The 16,804-nt window shown below is 37.9% G+C and overlaps 1 protein-coding gene across 2 annotated transcripts in view; it reads left to right on the forward strand.

Moving 5' to 3' along the window:
* The window catches only part of LOC110451548 (serine-protein kinase ATM-like), a 54,913-nt gene that overhangs the window by 7,850 nt on the left and 30,259 nt on the right, over positions 1-16,804 (forward strand). For both annotated transcript variants that reach the window (XM_021499633.1, XM_021499634.1), the window contains 20 exons: positions 954-1,108; positions 1,611-1,718; positions 2,165-2,296; positions 2,513-3,440; positions 3,817-4,030; positions 4,676-4,896; positions 5,387-5,469; positions 6,382-6,546; positions 7,658-7,730; positions 7,906-8,054; positions 8,427-8,532; positions 10,021-10,191; positions 10,595-10,755; positions 11,012-11,264; positions 11,640-11,746; positions 12,846-12,972; positions 14,406-14,620; positions 15,453-15,639; positions 15,849-15,926; positions 16,366-16,524. In XM_021499633.1, coding sequence (XP_021355308.1) covers positions 954-1,108; positions 1,611-1,718; positions 2,165-2,296; positions 2,513-3,440; positions 3,817-4,030; positions 4,676-4,896; positions 5,387-5,469; positions 6,382-6,546; positions 7,658-7,730; positions 7,906-8,054; positions 8,427-8,532; positions 10,021-10,191; positions 10,595-10,755; positions 11,012-11,264; positions 11,640-11,746; positions 12,846-12,972; positions 14,406-14,620; positions 15,453-15,639; positions 15,849-15,926; positions 16,366-16,524 — 3,792 coding nt within the window. The remainder of the gene's footprint in view (positions 1-953; positions 1,109-1,610; positions 1,719-2,164; positions 2,297-2,512; positions 3,441-3,816; positions 4,031-4,675; positions 4,897-5,386; positions 5,470-6,381; positions 6,547-7,657; positions 7,731-7,905; positions 8,055-8,426; positions 8,533-10,020; positions 10,192-10,594; positions 10,756-11,011; positions 11,265-11,639; positions 11,747-12,845; positions 12,973-14,405; positions 14,621-15,452; positions 15,640-15,848; positions 15,927-16,365; positions 16,525-16,804) is intronic.

Genomic DNA, 16,804 nt, shown 5'->3' on the forward strand with positions numbered 1-16,804 from the left:
AGGAATGATTGACTCATGGTCCTGACAAAGTGTTGTTATTTTTCGGGTCAATCAGAAATACAATTTGGCTGCCATGGCCGCTATTTTGCTACTAAGTTCTAATAGGCCGATCTCACTTAAAATTGGTCTAGGAATGATCAGCTCATGGTCCTGACAAAGTTAAGTTAACATTATACTATTGTTTACTCAAATTGGTACATATTTCAACAACAAAAATAAATATTGAAGGACTCAGGTGACCGTTAAGGCCCATGGGCCTCTTGTTGATCTACAATTTATAATCTGCATTAACTCGATAACCAAATGTGTTCAGGAGAGTGGAACTTTGGAGAACTTTTATTTCTGACTGAGTAATGCCTGGTTAAGTATCTTCATTTATATTCCTTTTCTTAAATAAGATCTGTAAAATTCCTTATTTGAAAAAAAAAATCATCTAGATGGCAGACAAAAAAAATTTGGAAAACGCTTTGTTTACCATAGACTGAGATTTTTTTCAGTGAATTATATTTTCCCAAAATCAATGCAAAATCCCTTTCTTTTCCAAAAATCATGCTTTTTGTGTTTGGTATTTCCCAAAAGTAACAAGACACAGGCCCCTGTCTAAAAGAGGTTTGGTTTGGTTTGGTTTGTTTGTGTTTTACGTCCTATTAACAACTATGGTTAAGGACATACCATGTTTTGATGGTGGAGGAAAGCCAGAGTTCCCAGAGAAAAACCACTGACCAACGGCCAGTACCTGGCGACTGCCACACGTACGTCTCAAACCCGTGACTGAGTGGTGAAGGGACAGTGGTAGCAGAAGGTCAGATGCCTTAACCACTCAGCCACCGCAGCCCCCTCTAAAAGAGGTAGAAAAATCATTGAAGATAAATAGAACAGATTTTGTAGTACTACTTCTGTAGGAAAGAGATAGATTTGGTATTGGAATTATCACTACTTTTGTGTCTTTGAAGCTATTTGAGGCAGACAGCCGGGAGCTGGAGATCACTCAGGTTGAGCAGTCATCAGAGGAGGGACCGAGGAGTAAGAAACGACGTTTAGAATCAGGGTGGTATGCCATTCGGGATAACCTCACCTCGCTAGGTCAGAGCCAGCAACTGGTGCCTTGGTGAGTACTGTGCTCAGTTTGTGTTTATTAACAAATTAATAATGACCTGTACCTTTTCTATAGGAGTAGATGTGGTTTGGGTTATTTTAGGCTTCAGAATTCATCGAATTTCAAAGCCTTTAACTGAATTTTATGGACTGAAACTTCTATAGACATCAGGGAGAGAAATTCTGAGGAAAAAATTATGTTTATGACATTGATGAACATGTTTCAAAAATGGCAGAACTACATATGGGCATGTAATTTTCACTAAAACAGACATCCAATGACATTTGAACAGAACTGAAATTAAATAGTTAAAAGTTTTAGATTGAGACTGGTTCAACAGATCTCAACATGAATGTTTATGATAGCAAACAATTTTACGTTGTATCGCTAAAGATGGAATTTCTTTCAGAATAGGGAACACAAATCTGCTGTACAATATTTTTCTAGTTACAAATGGAGTATGTTTTAAAATTCATTTGGAAAATAATTTTCTGTAATGACGTATTTTTGACAGGCTACAGTTGACAAAGCGTGTGGTTGAGAAGTACCCAAACAGCTTCCCTGAGGACGAGTTTCCACTATATCTGCAATGTCTTTCACAGTTACTTACCCAATGTAAAAGGTGTGTTGTCATCCTAGCACAACGAACTGTATTTGAAATATTCATGCTAATTTTAGATTAGCATACCAAGACAAAACATCCATGCAAATCGTTTGACATGAACAATCTTCAATAATATCATGGCTCCATTAAATCTAATCTGAAAGATACCAATTTAGTGTACAAAAGATGGTCTTGGCAGTCAACCGTAATGTATTGTAAAGTGGCCAGGCATTATTTTACCTTATAACTGCTCAGTAGTTAGATCAGCAGTAATTGCACTTTTCACACATTTTACACATCATTGAGATATATTTGTATAACAAATGTCGAAAATGTTATCACTGTTGCAAGTATTCTTAATAAATAATCTGGATATTTTTATCACAAGTACAGATAAAACTGTATATTTCTGAATCACGTTATGTATTGTACAACTTATTTAAAACTTTGCTAATGTTTCACAGAAATGATCTGATGTGTCACATCCTAGACTGTCTTCTGTGCCTCGTGCAGTACCGGACAGTGGTCACTCTCCCTCAGGCCATCCAAGACACCAGCTTGACCATCTGGAAAAAAGTTTGGGCCTCTACACTCAGGTAAATGAAATTCACATTTAATCAAAAAGATTATAAGCTATTTAAGTACACAATTTTCCCTCTGGTCTTCTGAGGTGATCAAACTGTTCATGTTTGTAGAGATTCAAAATGCTCTGAGATATTCCTTGGGTACTGACAATATCATTTTGTTTCAAACAATTATGGCTTGAGAAATATTACCTGAATTGAAAAGAAACGTTGTTGAATTGTTTGCAGAGCCTTGAGTCTACAGAACGCTGTAGAACCAAGTTACAGACTGCTGACAGAGATGCTAAGACGTGAACTGGTGCCATGTGAGAGGGACGTGTGGAATCTGTTCCTGCCCTCAATATCACACCCGATCGACGGTTCCGTGAAGTTTCTCATAACCTATATGATGACAAAGAGTCTCCCAGAACACTATCAACCCAGTCTCCTCAGTTCCATGGTGACAGATGGCCAGCAGGCATTTCCTCTGCGTTCACAACTTTTGGACTGGCTCCTGCCTCCGCGTCTTGTCATGGATGGAACCATGGCAACCAAACCTAAATCTGACCTTGACCCTGGTTTAGTAGGGCAAGCATTAGCATTACTTGTTCTGAAAAATCCATCATGTCTGATGATTATACCAGAAAAAAAGGAAAGTTTTATTACCGATCTTGAAAGAGTTTATCTTGAATCTTCACATGACTTTCCACTGTATGCCAGAAAGATGATGGCTAAAAACTTGTGTCTCCAAAACAAGGACAATGTTTTACTGACAGTTCTCCTGAGAAGAATCGAGGATAACCTGAAAGAAAATGCCAACTGTTTGCTGGAGTTCTCAGAGCCACAAGCTGCAGACTTACAAGATCTTGCAAGGGAAGCATGCAGAATTGTCAGATTTATATATTGGTTGCTTAAATATGAACTTGTTTCAAAAGACAATTTGGCATCAATGGATGTTTTAAGTGTGTTAAAATCAATTTTGAGAAAAGTCGGATCATTTATGAATGATATACAGCAGAACCAAGGAGCAGTTGAGCTACTGGGTGTGTTGCCATGGCTACAGGAAATGCTGGAATGGGAGGAGTCAGACAGTTCAGGGGTCGTAGCTGCCAGACTGGTTCGCTCTCTAATCCCAGCCAAGGCTGTAGAGATTCTCCTCGGCATAGCACTAGTAACAGTAAGTACATGTAGCTTTTGCTACTGCACAAAAAAGTGAGGTACACATCCAAATTAACGTAACATGTCCTTGAGCCTTTTTCATTCTCAAACAAAAGAATCTAATTTCTTAAAATGAATACACCAAAGTCTTGAAAATGTCATTTATTAGATTGATAACAAAATAAGTAGTTTTCCATACAGTGTTACTTCAATTTTTATCTCATTTTCTGAAAATATTCATACCAGGGTATGTAAAAGAATTTGTCTGAATCAATCTGTATGTAGGAGGTTGCTTTATGTATGCTATAAGTAGTTCCACAATTATATCATAATTTCGATTTACAGGTATTTATTGATAAAACATAACTGTGCATATCCAATTATATTTCCTTTAGAGTTCTAAGAGAAATAAGCCTGATGCTAATACAAGTGGACAACAGGGCCAGACACGACCTGGAGCCTCGCGGAGGGGGAGGATCCTAGAGGACTTTGATGACATGGACCTTGAGTTTGATGACACGCCTGCCAAGGACACCACTGATGACCTTGGATTTGATGATGGCTTTGGAGACTCGCAGGATTTGGATGAGGCTGTCAAGCAGGGGGATGGTAAGTGAACCATTTAACAGTAAATTTCACTTAATATCACATCATTTTAACCCTTTCACCCCTATGTAAATTTAGTAGACTCTACCATGTATTGATATGGATGAGTCCATTATGGTCTTCAGGGGTGAAAAGGTTAAGACTCATTGCATAATAACCCTGGGTCATTTATCACACCTGTCTCTCTGCTTATAAGTTGTAATGGATCTGTCAATTGCTAGGGAAGGTTCATCTTTATCATAGTGGCTAAGTGACTTGCATGCCACAAAGTTACCCATCCTCTTGCATCCATTTCTTGACCTGTGGGGGTTATAAGAATCTTCAGAGTTTCGTAATTTTACTCTAATCACCCACTTCGGTGCTATTATTAGCATCTCCATAGCTGCCTTTTGATGTGGATAAACTCTCTGCAACAGTGAGTTTGTTTGCACAATGATGAATTTAATTCTATCTTTCAGTGTCAAACAATATCATAGACGATCATCACTGCTAAAGAAAAGTTTACTTTTGTAGTGGAACTGGACTGGGTCGATCGTCAGCGACCAGGAAGCTCAATTGGTAGAGTGTCCGTCTAGAGTTTGGAGGGTCCCGGGTTCGAACCCCAGTCTGGTCGTGCATTTTTCCATCTCCTGTTACATTTTGTTTCAGGTTTTGAGAGTCTTCTGTCCCTTGCCGTGTTGACTGACACTCACAGAGTTAGAGTACAGGCTGTCAGGATCCTTAGTCTGTGGTCAGGGTTTGATACCATGGAGATGAGACAGGCCACACCCTTCCACCCAGACACAGACCAAGGTGTGGTCAAGTCCAAGTTAGGAGAACTGTTAGGGGAGGACAAGTTTGACCCCCACAAGGCTGTTGACCTACAGCTGGTAAAGGACTAGACTATATTTTGAATTGGCATTAATACAGTGTAACAAAAATTATTTCAATGTATTGTGTGTAATACCTTGCAACCCTTCTAGTGTAGATAAATCAAGTTCTTAGAATAAACCAAGAAAAATGTGTACCGGGGGGTACATTGTTTTGAACTCTTCACCCACCTGGAAATTCAATAACATTAACAGAAATAGAAGCAGATCTTGAAACTTTTGGCAAAAAGTCTTTGAAATGTTGTTTCCAATACCAGGTTTATTTCTATTTCTTAAATAAACAGTTTTGGTATAGTCATCTTTACATTACCTGATAAATAGAAGGAATCCTGCGTTCATGGTCTATGTATACCTCGGCAGTTTTGTCAGAGTGATGAGGCTTTCCTCTGCACTCCTCTCTGTGGCTGTAGCCTGTAGGACCAGACATACATGTCCATGCCTTCAATGGCTATAAGACTTGAGACAATATCATTTTGTATTTGTTATACAGATGAGGGAGATGATCACCATTTTGACCCAGCCCTGTCACCAGTTAGGGGACATAGATCTTGACAACATGGTGGATGCTATCAGGTACAAGTTGTACTGTTAGGGTAGCAGAGTACAGTCCTAAAAATAAAGGGTATGTCTCAGATAAACATGGATAGCGGATTCATCCTGCACAACACACCTACATATATATATTTATTTATTAACTACATTTTGAATACATTTTTTAGAAGAATGATTTTTTTTTTCAAAAAGTAATTTCCCCAGATTTTGGACTTGTGAAAACCATGGTTACCACATCAAAAAATGCAAAATAACATGACTTTTAACCCAAAATTTGACCCACGCAAGTAGTATTTTTTTTCTTTAAACCTGTCTTAAATCGAATATCACCTGCTCGGTAACAGAAATACTCAAGTTTTAGTATAGATCGTTCACCTGGATTTTTCACAATATTTACACATGTGCTGAGTACAAAAATAGACTACATGAAAAGCTAGCTTTTGTTGTGTAGACACAGATTTGTAAATGCCCAAAAATGTAGTCTCAAACCTCAAAGCCCACATAGTCCACTTCATCATGTATATGCCAATTTTAGTGCTGATTTTTTTTTTGATACATACAATATTACAGGGGTTATTCATTTTACAAAAATATCACCCATGGCCATCGTACGCTACTGTACTCTGCTTCCTAGGAACGGTTTGACGGGATTTGATTTTCAACTTTTCAAATTACTCCAATCGTTGTAATTTCACTGTATTGTAAATGTGGTCTCAGTTTTAATTGTATTTTTTTTTAAATATGAAACTCACCAATTTTTCTTTCCTGCAAAATTTACATATCTTTTCATGCATTTGAAATTAACAAATAGATATATATAAAACAGACCAATTAATTACCAGTCTTCTTGCATAATATGTTTATCTGTAACTCCCATCTGCTGTCAAACATAGCATGAAGGCTGTTTAAGTCAAGTACTTCTGTCTTCCTTAGACAAGTTGCCAAGGTACAGCGGAGAGACCAGGATGTGAGTTTTGTGTGTCTGGAGCTCCTCGGACATGTTGCTAGGCGACTGGCCGATGAAGAGGAAGATGTCCTGCCAACCAAAACAAAGCTGGAGTGCCGGGATACCACTATAAGTCTGTTGTCAGCTTTCTGGTCAGTATACAATGTCAATCATCTTCAAAATTCAAGGGGTCCTCTCTTGATACATATATCTTCTCTATGTCCTTTAATTGGACATGTCATGACAAAATCAAGAGCATGCATTCTGTCCTGGTCTTAGTTTAAAATTTAGACGTGCCTCTCATTTCCTTGAAAATTTGAACACAAGCTGTTTTTCCTTTGTTGTTTTTTTAGCAAGATATTTAAAGATAAATTTTACAGTGCAATTTCTGTAAAAAAAAATCAATACATTGACTTCAAAAACAAATTAGATCTTTAAACAATTAGATATGGGAAATTGGAAATACATATACAGTCTATCTGGTCTACGCAAGATATCAAGTTGCAAGAATGAACTAGTGAGTGTGAAAATTGATATTGTAAGATATTTTGTAATGCTGAAAACTTTTCAAAAAATGAAATTCTGTAAGAAAAAATATCAAGAGCATGCGGCTAGCAGGATGTACATCAAAGGTTCTAATTAGTCCTCTTGTCCATTCACAAGGTGGCGCATACCGAGCCTTCTATTGTGTGTTTGTGTTTCATGTCCTATTAACAGCTACGATCATTTAAGGACATGCCAGGTTTTGGTGGTGGAGGAAAACAGGGGTACTAGGAGAAAACAACCAATCAGCCTTCAGTACCTAGCAACTGTCCAACGTAGCTACGAACCTGCGACCAAGTGTTGGAGGGCTGATGATTGTAGATTGTCAGACTCCTTAACCACTTGGCCACTGCAGCCCCAATATTTCATGGGTATAGAGAAGTGGATCGATGCAGAACCCTTGGATTTCAAAGATGAATGTCCCATGTCATATGAATATTTTCTGTTGTTGACAATCATCTTCTTTCAATATTGTCCTTACAATAGTATTTTGTGAGTGGTAGTACTAAAGTACATTAGTTTGTGAAACTCTAATCTCCTTCTACGTCCTCTAAATGACCTTTAGCTGTTGATAGGACACTGAACCCTATAAAACCAAACTAATCTCCTTCTACATTTACAAAAACACAAAGCTGAGGATAAGTTCAGTAAAAAGAAAGAGTGTAACGTGTGATTGATACAAAACATTGCTTACATGTCTTTGTTTTCATCTGTTTACAGGAAGTTACAGGATGACCAATATTGCTGTAAAGTAAGACTGGCAATCGCAAAGTGTATCATGCAGCTTCTACAGGTATTTAACTGTAAAAATTGTCAGTATAGGAAACTTTTGTCATTCTTTTAGATATTAATTAAATTTGTTTGTGTTCATTCGATCAGATAAATCTTAATTTTATATTAATATTCAGACAGAAGTTTAAAGACTAAAGATATTATGTACAGTGTGCAGTACGCATATCATGTTACAGGTCGATCCGGAGAAGCGGTGGGTTCACCTGAAGGCCACACCCAGTGATAATGAGGATACAGGTAACACACCTGTAGACGTGGAGTTCATGCAGTACCTATCTGACCCCGCCCACTCTGTGAGGATGTACGCCGCCCAGGGTATCATACAGTAAGTCCTTTACAGACTCGTCATCTATATCTGTAGTAAAGATATCTATAGGATTACAATATGACGTATTCCACATGAATACCAAGGATTTCAAGTCTGGTATTCTGAATAATAATCTGATGTCACATACTTCATGCCATTCCAATTCATTAGTATTGTTAATTATAGATGTCCAAGCTTAGAATGAGCCATTTGTTGCTTGTTAGTAAAAATTTGCAATTAAGATATTAACACTGACATCAGTCAAGAACAACCGAGAACTTTCCGAGGCTCTTGGATCTGATAAGAGGACCTGTTTTCTACATTTGGTAGATTTCATATTTTGTAAGACAGGACCTATATGTGAATTCATAACCATTGTTTTTCTATCAGGATGTTTATGGTGGGACAGGAGCGAATGGTTCCATGTGACAGGGTGCAGCAGGACAAGGCGTTCGATAAAATCTACGAGATTGTCAATGAAAGTTTGGACATTCAGGTAAATCAACAAAATCATCAATGAAAGTTTGGACCTTAAAGTACAGTTTAATACATGTCTTTAGTAAGTCCTGTTCATTATTTAACTAGATGAATAACCTTGACCAAGCCTCTTTTTTAAGGTCACCTGAGCTAATCGCTTTCCGTCCGTCCGTCGTGCGTAAACTTTTTACATTTTCAACTTCTTCTCAAGAACCAGTGGAATTCCTACCCCAACCCCAGGGGCCAGGGCAGGGCCCCAAAGGGAAAATTAACCAATATTTCAAAAGTACTACAGTCATTTTCTCTGCATGGAAAGAAAGATCATCAGGGGCTTTACTTAAATTGTAAATTTCAGGACCCCTGAGCTATTCGTTCTCCCTTTGGGAGGGGGTAAAGTTTACTATAGTTTATATAGGGAAATAACACTTTTGGGTATATTTTGACAACTTTCTGTAGGAAATTATTTTTGCTTGGTGAGAATTATGCTTGGAGGAAGATGGTTTCAAATTGTAAAATTGAGATTCCTACCCCAACCCCTGGGGGCCAGGGCGGGGCCCCAAAGGGAAAATTTACCAATATTTCAAAAATCTTCTTCTCCAGACTCAGAGGTACTACAGTCATTTTCTCTGCATGGAAAGAAAGATAATCAGGGGCTTTACTTAAATTGTAAATTTCAGGACCCCCAAGCTATTCGTTCTCCCTTGGGGAGGGGGTAAAGTTTACTATAGTTTATATAGGGAAATAACACTTTTGGGTATATTTTGACAACTTTCTGTAGGAAATTATTTTTACTTGGTGAGAATTATCCTTGGAGGTAGATGGTTTCAAATTGTAAAATTGAGATTCCTACCCCGACCCCTGGGGCCAGGGCGGGGCCCCAAAGGGAAAATTAACCAATATTTCCAAAATGTTCTCCAGACTCAGAGGTACTACATTCATTTTCTCTGCATGGGAAGAAAATCATCAGGGGCTTTATTTAAATTGTAAATTTCAGGACCCCCGAGCTATTCGTTCTCCCTTGGGGAGGGGGTTAAGTTTACTATAGTTTATATAGGGAAATAACACTTTTGGGTATATTTTATCCATTTTCAGCAAAAAATTGCTCAAACTTAGTCAGAATCATCTTTGGTGAATGAGAGTATTACTTTGTATTCCTGCCCCCTCCCCAGGGGCTAGGGCGGGGCCCCAAAGGGAACATTTACCAATATTTTCAAATTCTTATCCTTTGATGACATGACAAGTGTTGTATTTCACTTAATTTACATGCTGATTTCCACATCACATCTAAACAATAAAATAAAGCTACCAGTACCTATGATATAACTCAGGTGACCGCTTAGGCCCTTGGGCCTCTTGTCTTGATAGGTTTAGAGTGTTTTCATTGTTGTATTCGGGTAAAATTGAGATATTCTGAGCGGGTATTTTATATTGTGAAGAGTGTGTTTTAATGCTATATGATTGTATATCCATTGATGACCCTGTAATATTGTAAATCTATGCCTGACAGGGCCGGTTGACCCCCGAGCGGGCCCACGATGAGCGGGAGAACAGGACGGGGAGTGTACTAACAGCCCTCGGGAACATCATGTGTATCAGTCCTGTGTGTGAAAAGAAGGCATTGTTTGCTTTGTGTCAACTCATCAAGGAAAACGATGTGGAGATCACACAGATTCAGAATGTAGGTGTCTGTAAATGTGTAAAACTAGTGCCAAATACTGTACGATATGATGTAAAATAGGATTAATCCATTGTTACTTTTGTTAAGTCCTATTCTAATATTGATCCTATTCACTGAAATTGAAATCACTTTATTACTGGTGAAATTTTTAAGGTCACCTGAGTCTTTCTGGTGACCTTTAGTGATTGCCTTTTGTCCATCGTCCAATATGTGTAAACAATCACTTTTTCAATTTCTTGTCTGAAACAATCGTCTATCAGATTTTTATGTAACTTGTGATTTTTTTTTTATTAACATATATAGGTGACCCTTAAGGCCCATGGGCCTCTTGTTTTCTTTCTCAAATTATATTCTGAAGGATTTTATTGTCGAAAAGTTTCTTGAGGGCACTTTGTTGATATAGATAATCCAGAAGGTGTCGAAGATCCTCCAGTTTAAAGACGGTCATGCTTTCATGGCCGATCACCTACCATACCTCCTCCACCAGTGGTTGGGACTCGGCTACCCTGTCACAGAATTCCCACACCAGATGGCATTCTGTAACACCAAACAACAATTCTACAAGTACGCAAAATTCTTCACTTTATTTCGAATTGACATGTAGGTCTGGTAGTTCACTTAAATTTTCAGAATATTTTTTTCTCATTAATCCTTTTTAATAGTTCAATTTTTCCTTTTTTTCCCCCAAGGATTATTAAAGAATCTGGATTTTTACGTGCATCACAGTTTTGTGTTTAATTTGTTAAAAACTATATGTTTTAAAGTGTTTGAGATAAGCATTCTGGGTACTATAGTGGTCTGCCTCTGCTTTAACCTACAGGGACCATTACAAGGTTATCATACCAGAACTGATTATGAAAAAAAACATGGCCGATGCCAAAGAGATGGTGGTTGCTATGGGGAGTAAGTGGATGGAGACATTGACGGCGTGTATTCCTAACGTGGTGGTCCACATCTTGCCATTGTTTGCTGCGACCCGTCTTGGCGAGATGTCGGCGGATGAGACTGTGCGTCGGAGGACAGCCCATGCTACACTTTGTTATGACCTACTGTCAAAGGAGGCAACAAGAGAGGTCAATATTTAAAAAATATTGAAATAAATAAAGCAAATGTCAGAATCAGGATTAACATATAGAAATAAAGTGCCATGTGACCAAACAGTTTCATCAAGATAGGCACTATATAGATATATCTGAACCTAGAAAAAAACAATTTGACTGTGTTTGATGAATATTGGATAACAAATTAAATATCCTTTACGATCAATTGTTGGACATCACAGAACTTTATCTCATCCTGGCCAATCAGTCAGTCTATCTGAAAAATATGTGTGTAAGATTTCCGAACAAAAACACTTAATGGACTTTGACAAATGCATTGCATATAAAGTAAAGGATAGTGAAAATATTCTCATGTAAAAATTTAAGATTTTTCGTCCTCTTTTCTAGGTGTTAGAGATGACTATTGTAAGCAACCTTGATCAGATTGTCGTCAACATCCTCATGTGTTTATATGACACGGATACTGATGATTTCATACAGACTGGCATTATAAGGTAAGTTAACATAGCCTTCATACAGACTGGCATTATAAGGTAAGTTAACAGAGACTTCATACAGACTGGCATTATAAGGTAAGTAAACAGAGACTCCATACAGACTGGCATTATAAGATAAGTTAACAGAGACTTCATACAGACTGGCATTATAAGATAAGTTAACAGAGACTTCATACAGACTGGCGTTATAAGATAAGTTAACGGAGACTTCATACAGACTGGCATTATAAGATAAGTTAACAGAGACTTCATACAGACTGGCATTATAAGATAAGTTAACAGAGACTTCATACAGACTGGCATTATAAGGTAGGTTAACAGAGACTTCATACAGACCGGCATTATAAGGTAAGTTAACAGACTTCATACAGACTGGCATTATAAGGTAAGTTAACAGAGACTTCTTAAAGACTGGCATTATAAGGTAAGTTAACATAAACTTTATACACACCGGCATTATAAGGTAAGTTAAGAGAGACTTCATACAGACTGGCATTATAAGGTAAGTTAACAGATATTTCATACAGACTGGCATTATAAGGTAAGTTAACAGAGACTTCATACAGACAGGCATTATAAGGTAAGTTAACAGACTTCATACAGAACGGCATTATAAGGTAAGTTAACAGAGACTTCATACAGACCGGCATTATAAGGTAAGTAAACATAAACTTTATACAGACTGGCATTATAAGGTAGGTTAACATAAACTTTATACAGACCAGCATTTTAAGGTAAGTACTTGGAAAATACTGCATGTAAAACAAGATACCTATAATTTCCGAACAATAAAAAAAGCCCCAAAAAATGGACAGTTATACAGAAAAAAAATCTGATTTTTTTGTATTAATGTAAGCATTTAGCGTTGAAATGCATATTCTTAACATTTATTGTTGTATGAAACCTATTTGTTTTCCAAGATACTCTATTTATAAGCAACTGGGTTTCATGCAATTATAATTGTTAAGAATATACCTATCTGTCATTCATAGTATGACAATTTTATGTACTGGTAATGCCAAATGATTGCTTTTCACAACCACCTGGTAAATTCACCCTAAACTTTGTTGGTGACCTCAATCTTTGTTCTGTTCAGGGACATGGAGCCCGAGCCTAACCCACCCTGTTTCAACACCTACATGATTAAATCTACCCTGGACTACCTCACACAGAGCTTCTCCAGCAACAACAAGTCATTGGTCGACGTCCTGTCCCGCAAATATGTAAGTCTGACAGAGATAGCAGAAATCTAAATTACACTGTTGATGAGATCATAATGTCTCCCCCATTAGACAGAGAAATCCACACTTTGGGCAGGGAAAGATATCTTTGTTTTACCCTAGGTTAAATCGGGGGAATTCCCCTGTCTTAACAATTGAATGACAACTTGTCAACAATAGCAGATCGCGATAAATAACTCCAAGCAGCTGGAAATTTTGAAATAAATGTTTACTTTTTATGAAATTATCACTGTATTTGATGTTGGTGAAAAATGGTAATATTCCCCACTTTAGGAGAAAGAGAAAAAAATCTCAACCTTCGGGGTGAGATTTTTAAAAGTCTGGCACTCAGAAAAGCCTCAGGCTAGACATTTAGGTATCTTACCCCTTTGGCTGAGATTTGTCTTACCCCCAAGGTGAAGTAAGATTGTAGTAATCCCCATTTTTTAATGTATGTGGATTTCAGGAAGACAGTAAGGCAGGTTTATATTTCACAGTTTTTACTGTTAGTGGGATAGTTCAGTAAACAGTTCTCATTAAGATCATGTTTAATGAAAAAAATCCTGAGTCATATTTGTGTCCTCTGGTAGGAAATTGTCTCTGAAACAGCGCACTCTGTTGCAAATTTTGTCTATTGCAGGGTAATACTTTCAGTCTCCTAGGATTTATTATAACTGTATGTTTTAGTGTGTTACAGCTGAAATTATTTAAATATTAAACATTCATACCTGGAATACATTTATATTTCCATTTGTTGTGTCCGACGTTTTCTGTTCTTTAAGAGTCTGAAGTAAACGGATTGATCTGCCAATTGAATGTCTAAATTGAATGCCATATAGAAGAAAGCTTTTTGTTCAAATGCACAGCTTTTAAGTTTATACAAATCACCTCTACATAGACAGGGCTTTATCCCGGTCTTTTTTACTACCGGTATTGGGTAAATTCCCCTCAGAAATCGTGCTTAAATTTTCCCCTTTTTCAATGACAATTTTCCCCTTTTTAAATGCTTAATTTCCCCTTTAAACAAGAAATATTCCTTCTGTAATAAAATTTTCGGAAGACCTTGCTGCATACACCTGTTTTAGGAATTATAGGAATGTTTGTAATTGAAGAGGAATTTTCTTTTGGATGCAAAGTGTTCACATCTTGTAGGCTTGTACCCCCTTTATGAGAGGAGAACTTCCCGCCCCCCTCTCCTACTCTCCCCCTGGGTTAGCATTTGGCCCTCACTAAGGTGGCCTACGGCGGGGTTATTTTCCCCTAAAATGGAAAAATGGTAGTAGAAAATTTTCCCTGGATTAAGGCCGTATAGAAATTGAAACTCTAGTACATTATTGAAGGTCTGGATTATACAGGCTTCCAGGTTATTAAGGGTTAATTTTAGACAGGTTAAGTGGTATTTTGTGAGTTTAGTGACATTTTATTTGTACGCACAGGACCAGATACAGAAGATACTGTTAGAACTGGCTATGAAGCTGACCAAGGAACACAGACTTCACGACAAACGTCGCATCCTAATGATGTATCGCCTCTTCTGTAAACTCCTTTTTAAAGAGTTTGACAGCCAATTGGGAGGAAGCTGGGCTTTTATTATGAGAGAGGTCATGTACCGACTAATCTATATCCTCAAGGACATGGTGTCTGTCAACAGGTAATGTCAAGGTCATGTATCTGCTAATCTGCATATCTAAAAGGACATGGTGTCTGTCAACAGTTAGCTCAAGGTCATGTATCAGCTAATCCATATCTTTAAGGACATGGTGTCTGTCAACAGGTAGGCTCAAGGTCATGTATCTGCTAATCCGCATATCTTTAAGGACATGGTGTCTGTCAACAGGTAAGCTCAAGGTCATGTATCAACTAATCCATATCTTTAAGGACATGGTGTCTATCAACAGGTAGGCTCAAGGTCATGTATCAACTGATCCATATCTTTAAGGACATGGTGTCTGTCAACAGATAGGCTCAAGGTCATGTATCAACTAATCTGCATATCTTTAAGGACATGGTGTCTGTCAACAGGTAGCTTCAAGGTCATGTATCAGCTAATCCATACCTACAAGGATACAGTATCTGTCAACAGGGTAGGCTCAAGGTCATGTATCAGCTAATCCATATCTTTAAGCACATGGTATCTGCCAACAGGTAAGGTCAAGGTTATGTATCCACTTATCTATACCATGAAGGACATATTGTCTGTCAACAGGTAGGGTAAAGGTAAATATAAAAGCTAATCTATACCCTCACGGACATGGGGTCTGTCAACAAGTAGTTCAAGGTCATGTACCGACTAGTCTATATCCTCAAAGACATCGTGTCTGTCAACGGTAAAGCCAAGGTCATGTACCACCTTATCATTTAATACAAAGGTCAAACGGAAACTTTCACTATTAACATATGACCTTACCTTGCATAGTCTATGTATAACTTAATGTTTAGAATTAATATCTGAATTTCTTTATGTTATGTTGATGGTTTTACAGTCAGGTGACTGAGGAAGCAGCCTACCGGGAGAACATTGCTTGTATGGCCCTGGAGCTGCTGAGGGACATGTGTACAACCTGTATGGAGATGGTCTCAGGTAAGAGTCACTACAGGGAGAACATTGCCTGTATGGCCCTGGAGCTGCTGAGGGACATGTGTACAACCTGTATGGAGATCTGCTCTCAGGTAAGAGTCACCACATAAATTCATTTGACAAAACCATACTTCATTTTCATAGAAATTTTATGTGACATGATGGAGCAATACTTCGATTTTCACGAGAATTTTATGTGACAAGAGCCATACATCATTTTCGTAGAAATTTTACCTTAGCAAAATATTGCAGATAGACTTTACACACAAAGAAAATTTGAGATTTATTTTGTAATTCACAGGAATTTGAGAAGTACCTGACGTTTTTTGTGAGCAGCCTGGTTCCTGTTGCTGGGAGCTCTGGGGTTGTTGGAGAAGAGGTAAGTATTTCTCACATTCTCCAGTCTGTTTCACACTGGTTGGCTCACTACCATTGCATTTCAGGTTTTAGTCGAGATGTTAATGAGGATATTTATTTGGTGAGAGGTCACTATTTAAAAAATAGCAATCAAATTACAATGGTCAGTTCATTACTTTTGTCTTCCACTGACCTTTTGCTTAGGTAAGGTAAATATGACTTGTACTTAGAGTTTGAGAGTTCTTGTCAGTCATCCTATATTGTTCATTTTTTTATATCGATAAAATTTCAAATGCCTAGGATTTTGCCTCCAGTCCTTTTTCAGCCTAAAACTCCTTTCACCCATAACCTTCATTAGATCACCCAGGATTTCAAATGTGCAGTATACTGTACATTTCTATGTATGTCAGCTTAAGACTAATGGCCCTCTTTCATTTTTACAAATTTGACAAAAACTCTAGGCTGCTGGCTTACTTCGTCTGGTGATCTTGGACAATTATGCCATACTGAAGCAGGGGATTGTGTCCCTGGACCCCTTCCCCAACACAGAGGTGTTCTCCCAACTACTCCATACCTACAACAGACTCAAGTTCGCCGGGGGCACCTTCTCACTCAAACAGGTAAGTCTGTCACTGGGATACTCAAACTGATTGGATGATTGGATACATTTTAGTTCATCTGTCCGTAAGTCAAAGTTTTTTTTTGATCAGGTGTTGTTTATCATGTCCCCGCCATTATATGACAGGGTATATAGTGTTATCTATGTCCCTCCCCCACCCCCATTCCACCCATATGACACAGTCTATAGTGTTATCTATACCCCATTCCACCCATTATATGATACAGTCTATAGTGTTATCTACAATGTATGTCCTCCTCCCCCCTCCCCCCTCCTCCCCC

Source organism: Mizuhopecten yessoensis, unplaced genomic scaffold (genome assembly GCF_002113885.1).
Source record: "Mizuhopecten yessoensis strain PY_sf001 unplaced genomic scaffold, ASM211388v2 scaffold6135_1, whole genome shotgun sequence".
NCBI classification, from domain to species: Eukaryota; Metazoa; Mollusca; class Bivalvia; order Pectinida; family Pectinidae; genus Mizuhopecten; species Mizuhopecten yessoensis.